This window comes from Rattus rattus, chromosome 8 (genome assembly GCF_011064425.1).
Source record: "Rattus rattus isolate New Zealand chromosome 8, Rrattus_CSIRO_v1, whole genome shotgun sequence".
In the NCBI taxonomy this organism is placed as follows: Eukaryota; Metazoa; Chordata; class Mammalia; order Rodentia; family Muridae; genus Rattus; species Rattus rattus.
This window is the reverse complement of record NC_046161.1, coordinates 64,659,411-64,678,603: the sequence shown is the minus strand read 5'-3', so window position 1 is coordinate 64,678,603 and position 19,193 is coordinate 64,659,411. Positions and strand designations below refer to the sequence as shown.

At 44.7% G+C, this 19,193-nt stretch overlaps 1 protein-coding gene across 1 annotated transcript in view; it reads right to left on the bottom strand.

Annotated features, from left to right (window-relative positions):
• The window catches only part of Myo1e (myosin IE), a 188,502-nt gene that overhangs the window by 81,773 nt on the left and 87,536 nt on the right, over positions 1-19,193 (bottom strand). Inside the window, exons 3-4 of the mRNA XM_032909239.1 lie at positions 17,652-17,741; positions 13,090-13,184 (exon numbers count right to left, since the gene is read on the bottom strand). Of these exons, the coding sequence (XP_032765130.1) occupies positions 13,090-13,184; positions 17,652-17,741 (185 nt within the window). The remainder of the gene's footprint in view (positions 1-13,089; positions 13,185-17,651; positions 17,742-19,193) is intronic.

Sequence of the window (19,193 nt, the reverse complement as noted above, 5' to 3'; positions counted from 1 at the left end):
TTAATTGTCCAATCACAGAAAACACAACTATAAATATCAGAAGGATGGAATTGTCCAGTAACAACTAGTGACATCCACACACATTTTTACAAACAGAAAAATGGAAGCTATGAAATAATTTCACCCAACATATTCTACTCTATAGGCAGAACATAATTTATGATTCGATGTTTATTGTTGAGATGGGTCTCCCTACAGAGTTAAGGCTGACCTTGAGCTCAAAATCCTCCTGCCTCAGCACTGGGATTATAGGTATACATGAAGCACCACCTCCAGCACATGATTTTTGAAGGACTTGAGGGTATAGCTCAGAGATAAGGTGCTTCCTGAGATGCACGACGCCTGGGGTTCGATTCCAAACACGGAAAGCCCTTTTTTTTTTTTTTTCAAAATATTAGCAGAGGTTGTGATCAAGGTAAGGCAGAATGCCGTGTTATGGGAGAGTTGTTTGTTTCAGATAATTATTTTTTACTCTTTTTGTCATGCTGTTAATTTTGTGAGTGTGTGTATTCACACATGTGCATATATAAATATATACATAAATATATATAAATATACATATGCAAAAACGGCACTCAAGCTTCCGCCTCTGCCTCGATGTGATGCAAGTTTCCTTATTTTAGAAATGCTAAAATTAAATGATGAGGCAATATTAATCACATCCTGAGAAACAAAGACTACCTTCCGCTGTGGGCCTGACTGCACAGCAGTGGCCTTTTGTTAATAGTCTGCTCTCCCAAAATCCCCATTCTTCCCTCAAAATCCCCCTGAATTCATAACGACTTCAATTCAAAACATGCTCGCTTGCATCTGAAGTCTCATCTTTCTGCGGGCAGTCTCGGTGTTGCCAGAATAAAGTTTGTTAAAGAAACCCACATCTATAAAAGGACATATGCTCTTGGTGGTCAAGAAACTGGAGGCCCCCATCTTGTGTTCTAGGAAACTCAGTCTAGCTGATGTCAACAAATGTTGCCAATTGTGTAACAGCCACCAGCATGGGAGCAGCTGTGACTACTTACAAGCAGCCTTCAAGAGCCTGCCTGGTAAGTGTTGGCTCCTGCATAGAAGGAGTTGGTGGTCTCTGAGTCTTCACCTGGGTCCCAGGGCTCCCCTGGGAACCATCTCCTCCCCAGCTGTATGTGATTTGGCCTCAGCTGGAGTTGGCCTCACAGACATTCTGCTTTCCGACTTGTTTTATTAAGTTGTAACAATGTAAACACTGGAGAACTTTAGGAAAAGGAAGTGGAATGTTACAACCATCTAGTGTAACATCACAGAAACAGTTAAAATAATTACGAAGGAACAACAAACAAGGCAGCTAGGGCGCAACAGCAACAATGTATCTACAACAGGCGGATGACAATGTGAAAACAGTTCTCGAAAAAAGAAAGGCCAGGACGACTGGAAAAGACAGGGCTTGGTCCTCGTTTGCTCTGTTGCTGTGATAAAAGGTCACTACAAAAAGCAACTTAGGGAGGCTAGAGTTTATTTGGTTTACAAATCATTATCCTGCCTGGAGGCAGGAGCTCAAGCAGAGGCCACAGAGGAGTGCCGTTTATTGGCTTGCTTTCCAGGACTTGCTCAGTTTGCTTTCTTATATATCTCAGAACCACCTGCCCAGGGGTGGCACCATTCAGTGAGCTGGACCCTCCCACGTCAATCATTATCAAGGAAACGCCCCATAGACGTGCCTACAGACAATGTGAGGGAAGCATCTTTTTAGTTGAGGTTGCTCTTTCCAGATGACTCTGGCTTGAGCCAGTTGACAAATTAACCAGCACAGACTTGTTAGGAGGCTGCCACGCAAATGATTCTTTTCTCTTCTGCTGTGATTTATCATGAAGCTTTTAATGGTGCAGAGCATTGAACCCTGAGTTTCGTGCATGCTAGGCTATTGCTCTACTAATGAGCTACAAGCCCAGTGCTGGTCCTGATGTGATTCCTTCCATCTTTTCTTTTTCTTTAAAGAATTATTTTACTCTTAACTATGTGTATGTGTTGTTGTGTGTGGGTGTGTGCATGTGAGTGCAGTGGCAATCATGGCCAGAAGAGGGCATCAGATTCCCCTAAAACTGAAGTTAACAACGGGTATTAAGAGTCACCCAACCAGAGTGCTGGGAACTGAACTCAGGTCTGTGAGACTAGTAGACACTCTTAACCACAGAGCCAACTCTCAAGCCCCTATGATTTTCTCAATGCTTACACTTTATTTTTATGGTTCGTGTGTGTGTGTGTGTGTGTGTGTGTGTGTGTGTGTGTGTGTGTGTGTGTAAGCGTGTGTATACATGTTTCATACAGGTACTTGTGCACATGTGTATGGAAGCCAGAGGATGATGTCAGAATGTCTTTTCCATTACTTTCCACTGTTTTTCTGTTTTTGTTTTGTTTTGGTTTGGTTTTGAGACAGAGTCTCTTACTGAACCTACAGCCTATGACTGGATAGGCTGGCTGGCTCCTGCGTTCTAGGGATCTGCCTCTCTCCTCCCAACTCCCGATGCCTGGGTCACAGAGGGGCTGACTGCTATGCCTCACCCTTACTTTTTTTTTTTTTTTTTTTTTATGCCGGCAATTGACTTTGTATATTTTTTGAAACATCTTTTCCCCAAAAAAGAAGAATCACCCCACAATGATAATGAATATTCATCACTTTCATAATGTTACTATTCATTTTTTATATATCACCATGACTAATCAGATTTCTGTTAAGTTTGCACTTTTATATTCAGAATTTACTTAGAATAGACCTCAAGAGAGAAAATCGCAGCAATCCTAGCAGAATTCTAAAATAAAAGTCTACCCCACAACAGTGCCCTTGTTTAATAGTGTGACCAGACACAAAATACTGTGTCTCCTAACAAATATTTTTACATTGGGTTGGGGTGTGGGACTCATGCCATGGTGTACATGTGCAACTCAGAAGTCAGACGGCAATTTGAGGGAGTTGTTCTCTCCTTCAGTCCTGTGGGTTCTGGGGATCGAAGCATCTTCAAGGACTGAACTGTCTCCCAGACCTGACCAAGCACTGTATCACTGTTTGAAACAAAACAGCAGAATTATAGCGGAGAGCAAGTAACTCTTTTCATGTATTAAAATAAGTATGTCAGGCCCCAAAATAGGACATCACATTCTCAGGAGCTGTGATTTCTTTTCTAAGCAATTTAAATAATTAGTGCTGGCTAAACATTGATCTGAATGCTCGTTCCTTGGTTTCAGTTTATAGGCACTTAAAGGGACATTTTATCGATCACAGCCGGTAATGTGCTTAAAATAATGGCACAATAATGGAACCTTCCATAATTATTGAAGCTTACAGTATCTCTAACCATATTTGTACTGGCCTGCTTGTGAGGGGAAAGCCCTGTCTACACTGAACAGTCTATGAAGACATCAGACATTCTACAGCTCACCCACTGCTATCACGGCTCGCTCTGCAGCTCACAGCAGTCATAGCGATTGGGTCTGCCTGTGCTTACTGACACCCTTTCCGAATTCCATAGTTTTTTGCTTGACTTCCAGGGAGACAGGGCAGAAAACCACAAAAGCTCATGTAGGGATGTTGGTGCATGAATGTAATCTTAGCCCTAGGCCTGCTGCAGGAGGATTAAATTCTCTGAGAGTCTGGGATATATATATGCAGACTTTGTCTCAAAAACCAAACGAACCAACAAACAAACCAAGTGCCAGGGACGAAGCTCAGTGGGAGAGTGCTCCCCTCACCTGCTGTCCTAGTTAGGGTTGCTTTTGCTGTGATGAAACAACGGGACCAAAAGCAACTTGGGGAGGAAAGGGTTTATTTGGCTTATGATTTCACATGGTTCTTCATCACTCAAGGAAGAGAGGACAGGAACTGAAACTGGACAGGAGAGGAGTCTGGAGGCAGGAGCTGATGCAGAGACCAGGGAGGAGTGCTGCTCACTGACTTGCTCTCTGTGGCTTGCTCGGGATCACCTGCCCTGGGATGGCAGCGTCTACAGTGGGCCAGGCCCTCCCGCATCAATCACTAATTATGAAAACGCCCTAAAGGCGCACTTGCAGCCCGGTCTTATGGAGGCATTTTCTCCGTTGAGGTTCCCTTTCCTCGGATGACTCTAGTTCATATCAAGCTGACACATATTAGCCTGCACACATGCCAAGGCCTCAATTTGATTCCCAATGCTAGGGAAAAAATTCTTTATACGTTAGGAACATGGGTGCTAGCAAGAGGGCTCCGCAGGTAAGGCATTTGTTGCCAAGCCTGGTGACCTGAGTTCAGTTTCTGGGACACACAGTGGAAGGAGAAAATTGACTCCTCCAATTTGTCCTCTGACCTCCACACACTTGCTGTGGCACACATGCACACACACACACACACGTGACAGTAGATGAGTACAAATGTAAAAAAAATAAAATAAGAAGTAAAGAGGGTTGGAGAGATGGCTCAGTGGTTAAGAGCACTGACTGCTCTCCCAGAGGTCCTGAGTTCAATTCCCAGCAACCACATGGTGGCTCACGACCATCTGTCATGGGATCCGATGCCCTCTTCTGGTGTGTCTGAAGGCAGCTACAGTGTACTCACATACATAAAATAAATAAATAAATCTTAAAAAAAAAAAAGAAGTAAAGAAAACTCATCGGTGATCCTTAACTCACTCTGACAACCCAGCAGAACCCTCAGAGTATTTAAATAATTATCATGTTTTCCAGACTCTTCTCCGACCCTCAGGATTCTAACCTCCAAGAGCTGTTTCTAGATCGGGAATTCTTAACTAGTACCTCAGTTTGTTTGAATTGTTAGCCTGGCAATTCAAAATCAAAGTCGAGACAGGCATCACAGGAAATACCGATGCAAACAATACAACACTTGCGTGTTAGCTGTAGAGTTGACACCTCAGCCATTTATAATGCTGTGCTAATAATTGGATTCAAGGGGACTAGGAAGTGTGAAAGCATTTCTGCCTTCTTGTTGCTCACTCAGTCACTCTCCGTACTGTTCCTCCATAGCTGCTGCTTCCCTGCGGCTCACTGGATCAATGCCTTTGTGTCTGTTTTAGGGAGGATACGGTGAAGTGGTAACTGCACACTTGTTTTGTCCCCGATCGTACCGGGCTGAGGCCCCCCTTTCTGAAGTGATGAGAAATGCTAGGTCTTTAGCATGAGATGAGCTTGGGGCCTCCTGGGGAATCTTTTTCCTCTTAATGTAGATTAAAAAAAATTTTTTTAATTTTTATTTATTTGTGTGTGTGTATACCACTTGTGTACAGGGGGCAGGTAATTGTGAGCTACTTGATGTGGTTCCTGGGAATTGAAGCCAGGTCCTCTGGAAGAGCAGCAAGTGCTCTTGACTACTGAGCCATCTCTACTCCCACCCGAAGCCTCAAAGCATTGTATTGACGATGGTGAGATGAAGGTATTAAGAGTTTTAGGGACTTGTGGTGTCTCTGAATCTATGAGTCTATGTTAGAAAAGATTCTAAAATCAAAGGACTAACTGAGAGAGGAAACGTTAACCAGGAGGGACATGTGTGTGTGAGCTCTGGGGGTCCACCTGCTTCCCATGCCCACTGTTAGGGTTACAGATGTGTGTGACCATGCACCTCTTTTTATGGGTACCGGGGATGCAAACTCAGGTCCTGCTTGCTCCACAGGTTCTTTATCTACCGAGTCACCTCCTTCCCTCCAGATGGTCACATTTTTGACAGCTCTTGAGTCTTTACTGATATTTACCCACTTAAGCAAAATCTGCCAGAAATACCATCTTACCCACAGTTGGAACAAACAGATAACAGCCTGCGTTACTGCGATCAGAAGCCTAGATAACTTTCCGAGAATGAAAAAACACATCAAAAGAAGGTTCTGGACAATCCTCTCCAACAATTCTGCTCCGATTCCTTACCTGAAAGCCCTTGGGTCCTGAGACTGACATCAGTCAGATGTGACATGCCTTTCTGTTGGCTACCTGGGAAGTTCTGGGACTGAGGAGAGAGGGAGCCTCTCTCACACCTTGAAATCACACTAGAATATAAACAAGCCCTCAAACATGGCCTAAGCGTTAAAGTACTAAAACATAGCCCTGCTGCCTTCCTGAGCAGATAACATAGAAAACGTGCTCCATTCTGAGCAAAGTGTGCCTAAGATAACAGTTGATAGCGCTTTCCCCCAATCCCAGGTGCCCAGTGAACTAATGCATTTTCAAGTCTGCCAAGAAAGTGGCTCTGTGGCAAGGCTCACCTTGATTAGCCCAATAAACAGGAAGGGCGAAGTGAAAATTTCTGGTTTCATTGAGCCTGATATTTAGTCTGAAGATAAAGTTTAAATCCTCAGTTGACTCCTTGCTGTATATAAAATTCCCTTTGATGTTACTAAAAGATAGTTCATATCATTTTTTAATAGCTTAGAGAGAAATTTAATTCCTCATTAACCTTTCTTATGTTCTTCTAACTTATTAGTCCCTGCTTTAAAATTTTTTGTTTTTATTTTATGTATATGAGCATTTGCCTGCATTTATGCAACACATATATGCCTGGTGCTCTTTTAGGCCAGAAGAAATTGTTAGATCTCTGGGAACTGGAATTACAGACGGTGAGTGGTCATATGGGTTCTAGGAATCAAACCTGAGTCCTCTGCAAGAGCAACCTCGACTCTTTAACTGCTGAGCCTTCTTTCTCAGTCCCAGCCGGCTCTGATTTTTAAATGCGGCAGCTAAGGCTTGCCTAACTTGTGCACCTGACACAGAACAAAAGGGCCCATTCCCAGGTCATCCCAGAGAGCTTTTCAAGACACCCTGGGCTGCAACAGTTATTTACCAATTAAACCAACACAGCAAAGAAAGACTGGTCTGGGGTAGAGCAACCCTTGACCCGGAACTAGCTACTCAGACCAGGCTAGCCTCAAATTCACAAAGATCTGCCTTCCTCTGCCTCTGGAGGGCTGGGATTCAAGGCGTGTGTGAGCATGTCTGTCCCAGCTGTACTAATTACTTTTAAAGGCAGAGAGAAGCAGGGTTGGTGATGTGACTTAGTCGGGTAAGCGCACATCTGCTGCCATCCTGAAGACTGGAGTTGATCCCCGGGACCCATATGGTGGAAAGAGAGAACTAATTCCTGAAAGTTGTCTTCTGTGCACCAAGTGCATGCATGCACCCCTCCCCCGCTGACATGTCCACAAAGCAAGTAAATTTAAAATGGGGGCGCTAGGAATGTAACTCAGGTGGTAGAAAGCTTTCCCAGAATGCCCTGGGTTTGATGCCAGCACCACGTAAAATAAGCATGATGATAGAACATGCCTATAATCTAAGTGTTCAGGAGCTGGAGGCAGAAGCTTCGGGAGTTCAAGGTCATCCTCAGCTTCCATAGTAGGTTCAAAGCCAGGCTGGGCTACATGAGACCGTATGTCAAACAAACAAATGGACAGACAAATCAGGACATACACATAAGGAAACTTGGCCAACTGTTATTGGATTCATACACTCTAGGCTTCAGAAAGCAAATATTTAGGGATATTTCTGGAAAATGAAACCTTAACAAATGTGATGTACGCTCTCAAATGGATATCTGAGTTCTTAAATATGTTAAGGTCACGTGGGCTCATGAGGCCCAAAGGGACAGGAACTCATGGTTGGTGTTAATGTGCCACAGAAATGTTCTCCAAGGTCTAACATGTCTCCACAGAGGCTGGGGGCAAACTTCAGAACCATACGTGGACACACTGCCAAGAGCTAGTCTGGGTGACACAGAGATGACAGGGAATGCTGTTAGAAACTTCCTGGTTCCTCTTCCCTTTTTAAAGCTACAAAGAGCCGATCAAAAAGATTTGCATAGCTGTCTCTGACATCCGAAAATATCCCAGATATGGTTCTAACACACAAATCCAGACATGGACTTTGGAGAACGAAAGATGTACGAACCGAGTAGACATGGGCTGCTTGAGGGGGACTCCTAAGCCTTCCGTTGCTCATGACTGCGTGTTATGTGGAACCTTCCTGTAGTTGCCTGGAGCCCACACTACTTTGTCAGTTCCTGTGCTCCTTCTCAGGCTTGTTAAATGCCTGCCATCTTAACTCAGTTCAGCCCTTGTCCCAGCACTCGGTTTCTGGATCCCTAAAGATCTCACCTTCTTTCCACAAATAAAGGGTGTCATCTTTGTGAATGATCTTTTATGACTTCACAACCCTGTGCAGACACCTTCAGGACATTAACTGAGAGCTCCCCAGCCCATCATCTTCAGAGGGATCCACCACCCAATAGCCAATTTTATACTACTGTACAAAAGCTATGGGGTTATAATGTATTAACAGATCATAAGGAGATATATATATATATATATATATATATATATATATATATATATAGAGAGAGAGAGAGAGAGAGAGAGAGAGAGAGAGATGGATGACAGATTGCTGGCCTCCACACAAACCCAGGGATAAAAAGATTACAGAATGGTCCAGGTGCACCTTCGTTTTCTACAGGAAATCAAGACCCAGGCTGGGTCAATTGGCTGCTAGCCAATCATGCATGACTTAGAATAAAGAGTTTCAAAGTCAGGAAATCCGGCTCCATCAATTTACTAACTGAGGCCTAGAGAGGAGCCCGGCGAGTCGTTGAGGTTACAGGAGCTGGTGAGTACCCTTGGGAGCTGTCCCCAAGCAAAGGAACCTGCACGCTGAAGAATAAACTCAAGAGAGGTCTGGCATTTGCCTCTGTAATTGGGGAATGAAGTCAAGGCCCTGCCAACATCCTTCCTCTTTGACTGCCTGGGGGAAGAGGGCACCAACTGCCTGATGTGATTTTCTGGCAGACACTTGGCAGCACAGAATAGAACTTCAGAGAAAGTAGAGGTTAAGGACACGGACCGAACCTTCAAGTAGGATCCTGAAATCAGAGGTCAGCCTTGTAGGCGTATGGGATGGAGCTTGGAGAAAAACTCTAGACCTTAGAGACTTAAGCAGATACCGCTGACTGTCCATAGGTAGCTGTCTGTCGCACACCCGCTTTGGAGGGGATCACGCCATCCATGCCTTGAAGAGTACACGTTCCGTGACCACAAGCCTTACATCCACCCCATCTTGACTCTTTCATTCAGCTTTGTATTCTGTCACTACAATAAAACTGTACACATGGGCGCCAAGAACAGTCCTCATGAATGTTTGAGCCTGACAGGGAGAACTGACTATAGCCAGACAGAAGACAAGTCCACCCTGTTGGGAGACAGGATCCTTAACCTAAATTTTGCCTCTTTGTTTTACTAGCTCCTAAAGCAAAGTGTACCTCATCTAAATGGCCTCAAAGATAGATCTTGGAAGTGGTCAGAGGTTCCAGGGCATGGGAATCTAGATGTTCGGGGATCTGAGGGTGGAGGAGGCCTGAGCTGGGGCAAACTCAAGCTCTTGAGTAACAAACCCAATCTCTTCCTTCCCAGGAAAGACCCAGGAGAGGAGCAGACTAAGAAAGGAGAAGAAACACCGGGATCTACCAGAAAATTCATATGAATTCTCTCATTAAATGCAATAAAGGAACGTCCCCAATCCTGCCTCTCCAGTGACCTCAGATTGATGTCACGCAAAAGCATTTCCTGTTAGTCAAGCAGAAGCATCCCTAGGCATCCCCCTAAAAGGGTTAAACTGCATCTCACCTACCATTCATATCTAACCTTCCACTTCTAGTAGACAGTTGAAGGAACAAGCAGAGCAAGAATGTGAGGAATCAGCCAGACAAATCTAGAAGATGGCCCCAGGAGAACTCGTGTGGTCCCTGTCCAAAGAGCCTATGGCAGGGGCTCTGGAGTCAGCCCACAGGGAGACCACATGCACAGCACATGTCAGGCCAGCAGCCAGCAGGAGTAAAATGAACCAGAAAGTCAATGTCATGGGGGGAAAATAAAAGCTGGTCATAGGGGAACTGTGGCAAGATAAAAATAAGTTCAGAACTCATAACAAATACAGCCACCCTCCCTCAATTTGCATAAGCCACCAGGAAAGAACAAGTTGGCAACCACTGAGAGATTGAACACAGACTTAGAGACCCTGGAGAATGAAGGAGAATTGCTAGTTCCCTGGTTGGGAATAATGGTCCCAGAGACACTGATACAAAGACTTTCTTTTCCTCCAGACACATGGGGGTAAAATGTCTTTCATTCTCTCTTCATCCTGAGGCTCCCAGGGACCCGAGTTTACCTCAAAAGTCTTTTCTTATCTTGCTTAATGTTTTTATTTTGCTACCATGTAAATGTTTTAGAGGGCAGTAAGAGAAAACCAAATTCCCAGATCTTAAGTCGGCATTGCAGCTGTAATCCTAGCACTTCCGAGCCCAGGCAGGAATACTCTGGAGGCTAGACCCAATGTAAGCCACACAGAGAGATTCCTCCTCAAAGAAACAAAATAAGTCAACAATGAATGTAACATTTACAGTCTTAAACATTAAAATTAAGAGTGTAAAGACCTCTAATGGTAGGCCGTCTTGACACAGGAAGGGAATACAAAATATTAAATTAGCTGACTTTTAAAATCCAGTATTTGGGGGCTGGGAAGATGGCTCAGCAGTTAAGAGGGCTTTCTGCTCCTGCAGAGAACCTGGCTTCTATCCCCAGCACCCACAATCCAATACCGTCCTCTGGCCTCCATGGTGACCAGACATACAGATGGCACATAGACATACATGCAGGTAAAATATACCCATAAAAAATAAAAATGAGTGAATCTTTAAACTCTAATATTTTTGGCTGTAAATATTGCATATACAGACCAAAAGAACAAAAATCAATTTTAAAATGAATTTGGTATTGCTACCAATTGGCACTATTATTGTTGGTGTTATAATAATATTGGTTTTATTTTAAATACATATATGTATGTGGATATATGCATATATATACATATATAATGCATACAGCATACGGCAAATAATTATACTTATGTCATTAGGGACCAATATTTTTTAGTGGCAGAGAGACAAGTTATAGATATAAAAATCAAATCAAAGATCTCTTAAAACACATACAATCTGCACATATGGTGTACAAATATAGATTTCAAACAAAATACTCATACATACAGAATAGTCATAATAATAACAATGATAAATGAACACAAATAGCCCTCTATAACCTTAAAAACAAGCTAGAGGTGACAGAATGAACTCATGCCTCATTTTTTTTTCATTCAAATTCCTTAGCTTTGTCCACGTCAGAGAATAGAAACACTGACAGCTGGTGTCAGGGTCAGTGGTGTCTAAATTGCATATCCCACTCCATTGAACAAAGACCCCTTGGAGAAAGGGCCAGTTCCAGGTCTCAGGATGACATAAACAAAATGAGCTTGGACCGTTTGCAACAAGAAAATGACCCAAGGGGACTTGAGATGTGTCAAGGACATGGAGGCCTGGACAAGGAGCCCTCCCTGGCAGAAGGGAGATTATCTGACACTAAAGAAATTATTGCAATGTAAACAGGTAGGCTAGTTTAAATCTACTAGTTAGAGGTGATGCTGAAAATAAATACATGCTACCTTCAGAGGTTGCCAGGGCAACAACTCATTACTTTGAAAAAGTGAGAAGAAACAACAACGAGTAGGCATTTTATCCAGTTTTCCCATGAAGATTAAATTTTAAGATGAAATAAATAAAATGTCCAACATTCCCATGTAAAAGAAATAACAACGAGGAAATGACTTTAAGGAATGGTCATGAGGATGAGACGTGAGGATGGATGGCTTGAGCGACACTCTGAACGTCACACAGAGAGAGGCCAACAGGAAGATGGTCATTGCATAACATGTTTTTGTAAAAAAAGATTTTGCATCCAGCCATGCTTTGAGACAAACTATCAATTTATACATGTAGTCATTAACATCAACTGTCAACTTGGCAGGACCTAGAATCACCTAGGAAACACTCTGGCCATGCTCGTGAAGAAGTTTCTAGATTGGATTAATTAAGGCAGGGAGATGCACCCTGAATGGGGGTTTTCTGTCCCATAGACTGGGTGGGGTGTTGGACTGACCAGAAAAGAGAACGCTAGCTGAATACCAGCATCCATCTCCCTCGTGCCCTAGTGCAGATGTAATGTGACCAGCCACCTCATGTCCTTACTGTACCCTAAAGCTGTGAGCCGAAATAAACCTTGATAAAAATCGACGTGCGACTATGATGCTTACGGTTGTAAATGACCTTCCAAACTTCAACCCATAAATTACTATTGTCAGGTACTTTGTACAGCAAGGAGACAAGTAACTATGATGACAGGAAATAGAAAGCATGGTGGGAGGTGTCAGCATCATCACAGGACACAGTCAGCCAGCGCCTGGAAGGGCCTACAACCCTCCTCTTTAATAAATGAATGCCAAGAAAAACAGAATGAAGGAGATCACTTAGTGACTAGGAGACTTGAGAGACACAGCAACCAGGAGCGATGTGTGGGCTTTGTTTGGATTCTAAATGCTAACAAACCAGCTGCAACAAAGAATGTGTAACTCAGTTCCAGCATTAGGATATGGAGCAGATCAGACAATACAAGGCTTCTTTTTTATTTGTGCAGCAATTCTGGGATCCAAACCTTGAGTCTTGGACAAGCTAAGCACAGGTTCCCAAACCAGAAAGAATTTCTTTTTAAGGTGTGATAAGAATTATCTTGAGCAGGGAAGAGAGCTCAGTCAGTAAGGTACAAGCATAGAGGGTCTGCATTCCATCTCTAGAACCCCCACGAAGTCTGTCAAATGGATACAAAGTAGCCAGCACATCCTCTCGCTTCTGACGTCACTCCTGTCCCCAATTAGTTCCCCTTCTAGTTTCATGTCATTTATTTATTCATTTCTATGTTTTCAGTGACTGGGTGAGTTGCACTACCATTGTAGATTTGCAGGAACATGGGCAACTTATCAGAGGCTACGCCATTGAAGAAAATGCCTCCCGTCCCCCAACAACCATTAACTGACTCGAGGAAGGGTGGGGCCTGATGGGCTCCTCCCCCGAAAGTGTTTATGCTCTGACATTAGACAAGGGGCAATTATAAAGTAAACCAAGCAGGGCCTGCTGGTTCCTCAGACATGCTGAGTGGCCTCAAATATCAGGGCTGCTCTGACAGCTCGGGGCAGGAGGCTTGCTGACCTGGGTTCTTCTCCTACCTGATGATGACACACTGGTTCTCTCTGTCGATGATCATGTTTCTGTACATACTGTCTGCAAGGGCATAGATATGAGGTGGGTTCTCATACTGGGCCTAGAAAAGCAAAAACAGAAACCAAAACCACAGTGAGTTTCTTTGTGTGGAATGACCGATGACACTGGCACACAGTCTATAGAGAGAGAGCATTCACAGGCAAAGGTTTCATGATTTAATGATTAATAAAAACGTCCTTGGTTGTGTCCTGATACACCCTGGAGAAGCGAAGGTGGAGGTTGGAGGGACTTCTCTGCAGGCCTGTCTGTGAGTCAGCCTTCAGACACGGCCCGGTGCACCACCCTTCCACCCAGGCATGCCTCGGCACGGACATCCTGCTTTCAAATTCTGGAGACATTTGGCAACTGACAGGCTTTCTGCTACTTGTCAGAAAAGGGCCTGCTAGGACCCTGGGTCTCACTTTGATCAGAACTCTAAAGGCCCACAGGATTATTCTTCTGGAAAAGGCAAGTCTCCATCCTCAGCTCTCACTGGGGATTGAGGGTTGTATCTATAGGAGAGGAGGAAAATTTTTAAGTTTTCTACAAGAAGAGGGCAAGAGGCGTGGTGGTTCCTCTCAGAGATAAAACTGGTTTGCCTGGTTTGTTTCTTTTCTAAAAGGGGAGGGCTGGAGCTGACGAACTACAAGAGTCTCCTGGGTGGGGGGGAAAGGGTCTTTAACCGTCTACATATTTAAAATTAGGGACTGGAGAGATGGTGAGATGGCTCAGTAGTTAAAAACACTGAATTCACTTCCGTAGGACCCAGGTTCAATTCCCAGCACCCACACAGTGGCTCATAACCATCTGTAACTCCACTCCCAGGGTATCTGGTGCCCTCCTTTGACCTCTTTAGGTACTGTATGCGCAAGGGTGGTGCCCAGACATACACACAGGCAGACGTTCATACATATTAAAAAAAAGTCCGTTGATCAAATCATGGCCCAGGTCTAAGAGGATCACTCTGTCAGCTGACTCTGGCCCATTTATTCAGCCGTTAGGCACCCAGTCTGGTGAAGTGGCTCGTTGAATAAAGACACTTGCCACCTGCCACTTAGCTGGTTGACTGGAGTTTGATCCTTGGGACTCACACGGAGAGAAGTGACTCCTGCAGGTTGCTCTCTGCCATCCACACGCACACCATTGTACACAAATAAAAACACTTCATGTGGTGTGGGAGTGGAAAAAATAAGACTTGCTAAATTTGGAGGCTGTTAAACTGAGTACCGGGTGACACACTGCCCTGTCTCTGTGCATCCCACAGGGTGAGTGAAAGGATGGGCAGGACAGTAATTTTAAAAGATAAAACCACACAAAAAAGCTTAAGAAATAACTTACTTACACCACTCTTGAACTGTCTTACATTGGGATGGACTGAAACAAAGGCTTAGAAACTTCGAGTTACGGCCGAGGTCTGTAAAGATCAGACCTCAATGGTGAAAGGGAATTCAGCAGGAAGTGAGACACTGCATATAAGCGAAGTACTTGGGAGTCCTAGACCCAGTATCCCCCACTGTGGTTAGTCCCCTGCCCATAGGGAACTATCTAGCAAGAGTGGGAGGGAATGCAGAACTGACAGGGAATGAACGCCTTGGTGGTGACAGGGGCAAGCCTGCTGGGACCTCAGGGCATGGTCTTAGATGGCTTTCTTCTACAGGGATCCCTAGGCCAGGCTATGTTTAATGCCTCTTTGATAATGGGCAAGAAGAACATTGTAAGGACGAAAGGGAGGTGGAGGTTAGAAGCAAGTGGAGCGACGAGAATGCTGAGTGGTGGAGAGAAATGAGGAGACAAACTGTGCTGGCCAGGTCTGTGTCAGCTTGACATGGACTAGAGTCATCCGAGAGGAAGGAACTCCAACTGAGAGACCGCCTCTGTAAGACTGAGTCAGAGGCAAGTCTGCAGAGCATTTTCCTTATTAGCGACTGATTGGGGAGGGCCCAGCTCATCGTGAGTGGGGTCATCCATGGGCTGGTGGTTCCTGGGTTCTATAAGAGAGCACACTCAGCAAGCCGTGGGGAGCAAGCCAGCAAGCAGCACCCCTCTATGGCCTGGGCATCAGCTCCTGCCTCCAGGTTCCAGCCCTGCTTGAGTTCCTGTCCTGACTTCCTCCAGTGATGGACTACATTGTGGAAGTGTGAGTCAAGTAAGCCTTTTCCTCTCCAACCTACTTTTGGTCATGATGTTTATCATAGCAATTGTAGCCCTAACTAGGACACATGCCTTTCCCTACTAAGGTTCCAAAACTGCTTAATGAAAGCCGTACCCTTGGCCCTTGAGGGTCACTTATACTTTCTATCCCCCAGACAGGGTCTCGTGAGTCTCGGGCCTGGTATATTCAGGGTTAGGGTGGAATTAGAACTCTACATAATAGGCAACAGAACTTCAGATCCAGCTCAGGAGTCCTGTACATTCAGCCAGGTTTCCCATCAACCCTTTCACCAAGCCTCTGAGCTAGATGTCTAGGAATTATTGAGTAGCCATCTCCTTTGAGTCCCCTCTCTCTCAATCAAGACAGCCCCTACCAAGTCATTAAGAGCCAAGCTTAACTCCTAGCTCCGTAGATTCTGGTACTGCTCCCTGGACGACAGTTTCCTCCTCGGTAAAGGGATAATGTGGTACAGAATTCATATGGACCCTATTATTGCAAGCAAACACAGTATGTAATACTCAGTAAAAACCAATTGTATACCATGAGTAATGAAAATAAAGATTTTGGGGCTGGAGAGAAGGCTCAGAGGTTAAGAGCACTGACTGCTCTTCCAGAGGTCCTGAGCTCAATTTGCAGCAACCACATAGTGGCTCACAACCATCTATAGTGAGATCCGATGCCCTCCTCTGGTGTGTCTGAAGACAGCTACAGTGTACTCTCCTATACAGCCCTAGCTGTCCTGGAACTAACACTGTAGACCAGGCTAGTCTCGAACACACTGAGAACCACATGCCTCTGCCTCCCGAGTGCTGGGATTAAAAGCGTGTGCCACCACTGTCCAGCTGAAAATGAAGACTTTTTTTTTTATGGCATTTAAAAAAAAATGGTTTTATCTTGAAAAGATAAAACAACATATAGAGTGTTGGCACACAGTGGCTCTTCAGACAGGTGTGTGTCTGTGTGTGTGTGTGTTTGTGTGTGTGTATGTGTGTCTGTGTGTGTGTGTTTGTGTGTGTGTATGTGTGTTTTTGTGTGTGTGTGTGTGTGTGTGTGTGTTTGTGTGTGTGTGTGTGTGTGTGCGTGTGTGTGTGTGTGTGTGTGTGTGTGTGTATGTGTGTGTGTGTGTGTGTGTGTGTGTGTGTGTGTGTGTGTGTGTGTGCGCGCCCGCGTGTGTCTCAGCCCTTCGTGGTGGAGCCTTACTGTTACTGAGAGTGTCAGTCCAGTATGCCAGCTGCCCCAGGATCGTGGACTGGGGTACCAGGACAGGGCCCGGAACTGTGCTGACAGTGCGCCCTTGTGCTGGCTCCCGATGAAAGCAGCATTATCAAAGACCTCTCCCGTGGCAGCCTCCTTGGGCTCCGGCTACCAGCAGCATTCATCTGGCAACAATGGGGAGTGCACTTGCTGTGGGTAAGTTGCCTTCCACTTCAACTGATGGATTTGTGTGGGCTTTTGTTTGGCTTTCAGGGGCTGGAATTAATAAAGGCCCTGTGCTTCTGCTGTGAGGAAAGGAGGGAAGGAAGAAGATGAAGAGGCCAGGGAGTGTGATGAATCGGAATAAGACACCTGAGAAAGGATTGCTGGCTTTTTAATCCACAGATAAAATGACTATGGGTAGGAGCGAACAGAGATCAGTCATATTAGTAAATCAAGTAACGAAAGGTATTTTCAAGCCATGCCCAAGGCTTACAGAGGGGTCTAATTCTCAAAGCTCCCAGCATCTTATTTAGTTTTACCTGTGATTGTCTTTTTAAGTGTGTGTGCATATGTGCTTGTACACGAATATGCATGTGTGAATGCAAATATGTATGTTTATGCCTGTTTCCATGTGGAGGACAGGGGACAACTTTGGGGGCTACCTTCAGGAATGGAGTTCAACTCTTTTGAGACGGGGTCTCTCACTGGCCTGGAGCTCATCAGCAGGCCAGCCTGGCCAGCCAGCCCCGGGGGCCCTCCAGTCTGCACCTTCTCAGTGCTGAGATTACAAGTGTGCACTGCTATGAACTGCCTTCTGACCAGGGTTCAGGGACATGACCTCAGGCCTTCATGCTTCTATGCATCCATAGCTTCCACCAGGATTCTGTTTATTAATTACAACTTTGAAGCAGACGTGGAAACCAGAAGACTACCCCAAACCCTGGGTTCAACAGCCCACTTAATTAATTCTATATGTAAATGAACCCATGCATCAGATGGTCTTTGGGCTACATGCTTATGATCTGTATCATTGTTAAAAGAAAAACAATGTCACTTACTTGACCTTCCACCATAAATAATTGATAAGAAAATACAAATGCATTGCTAACTTCAAGAGAAACTATTTACAAATGATAAAACCCCTAAACACTATAGGAACTTACTGAGGACGTAACTTACCGCTCCTTGGTACATTTCAATCTCTTTTTCTCCAAAATATGGCATTTGCTTGAAAGGGTTGACAGAGATTAAGACAGACCCTATATATGTCTGAATTTCAACCTGGTTAAGGTCCATGTCTTGATAGAAACATGTTTTTCAAAGTCAGTAAGCAGATGGGACAGAGGCTGCAGTGAGCTGGGCGGGGAAGTGAGCACACACACTTTGTAAACACCACAAAGGAAAAGGCTGTTATTCAATTAGCTCAGGTCTCACTCCTCTCCAGGAACAGTAATGAGGCTCATTATCAAGGTGCTGCGAAAAGAATCATTATAAACTAAAGCACATTCCTTTTAGACTAGCAACAGAGAGAGCAAAGACCAGATAGACAGAGAGTAGAACCGTGCAGGGCACAACCTTGCATGGCAGTTAGCATCCTCCTGATACGAGATGTGCTGGTTCCCTGGGAATTTGTACCGCTGGGGTGGATGACGCATGTTTGCTTCTCCATTGAACAAACAGAGGAAGACTGGCCAGTGCTGGCTCGAGCCTTTAATCCCAGCAGAAGCAGGATCTCTGAGTTTGAGGCCAACCTGGTCTACAGAGTGAGTTCTAGGACAGCCAGGGCTACACAGAGAAACCCTGTCTCGAAAAACCAATAAACAAGCAAACAAACAAATATCAGACAGAGGGACTTTGAAGCTTAGGAGAAAGGAGAAGAACCAACATTTTACCAAGGGTTCTATTTTCAAAGTCTCCTTATCTCATTTATTTTTACCCATTCACATTCTGAGAAGAAAAAAAAATGACCCCATATAGGTGAGGTTTAGAGAAGAAAAGTATTATTTGGGGATCCAGGAAGTCTTCTTTAAGAGGAAGTATTGCTGGATTTAAAGTTTTTCTGTATAACTAAAAAAAATGTTTTTAAATTCTTTTCTGTGGAGTGGGATGGGTCCAGCACTGGCGTGGAGGCCAGAGGACAGCTCTCTGGAGCTGGTTCTCCCTCCCCCGTGGGTCTCACTTGTGGTTTCTGCTGTGCTGTCTTTCATATCTGCATCCAGCTGAGGTTTGCTTGATTTTTGTTTTCTTCCAAGACACGGTTCCTTTATGTAGCTCTGGCTGTCCTGGAATTAGCTCTGTGGCCTTGAACTCACAGAGATCCTCCTGCCTCTGTCTCCCAAGTGCTGGGATTAAAGGTGTGCGCCATCCCTGCCTGTCTGCTCTGTTTTTTATGTGGGTTCCAGGAATCAAACTCAGGTCATCAAACTTTGCCAACACTTTTGCCTAGTGAGCCCTCCCCTCAGCTTCCCTAAAACTCTCGCTTTGCATACGTGTGTTTGAAATTGTTTTCAATTATAGAAAATTGTGTGCGTGTGTATGTGCACCGGTCTGGAAGGTGTATGATGTATGTGCATAGCACATACACACATTTGTGTGAGGGTGTGTGTCCCTGTGGCCTGTGCATGTGAGGAAGCCAGGGAGGATGCTGGGTGTCTTCCTCTATCACCCTCTGCCTATTCCCTTGAGACAGCATCTCTAACTGTCGCTGGAGCTAGACTGGCA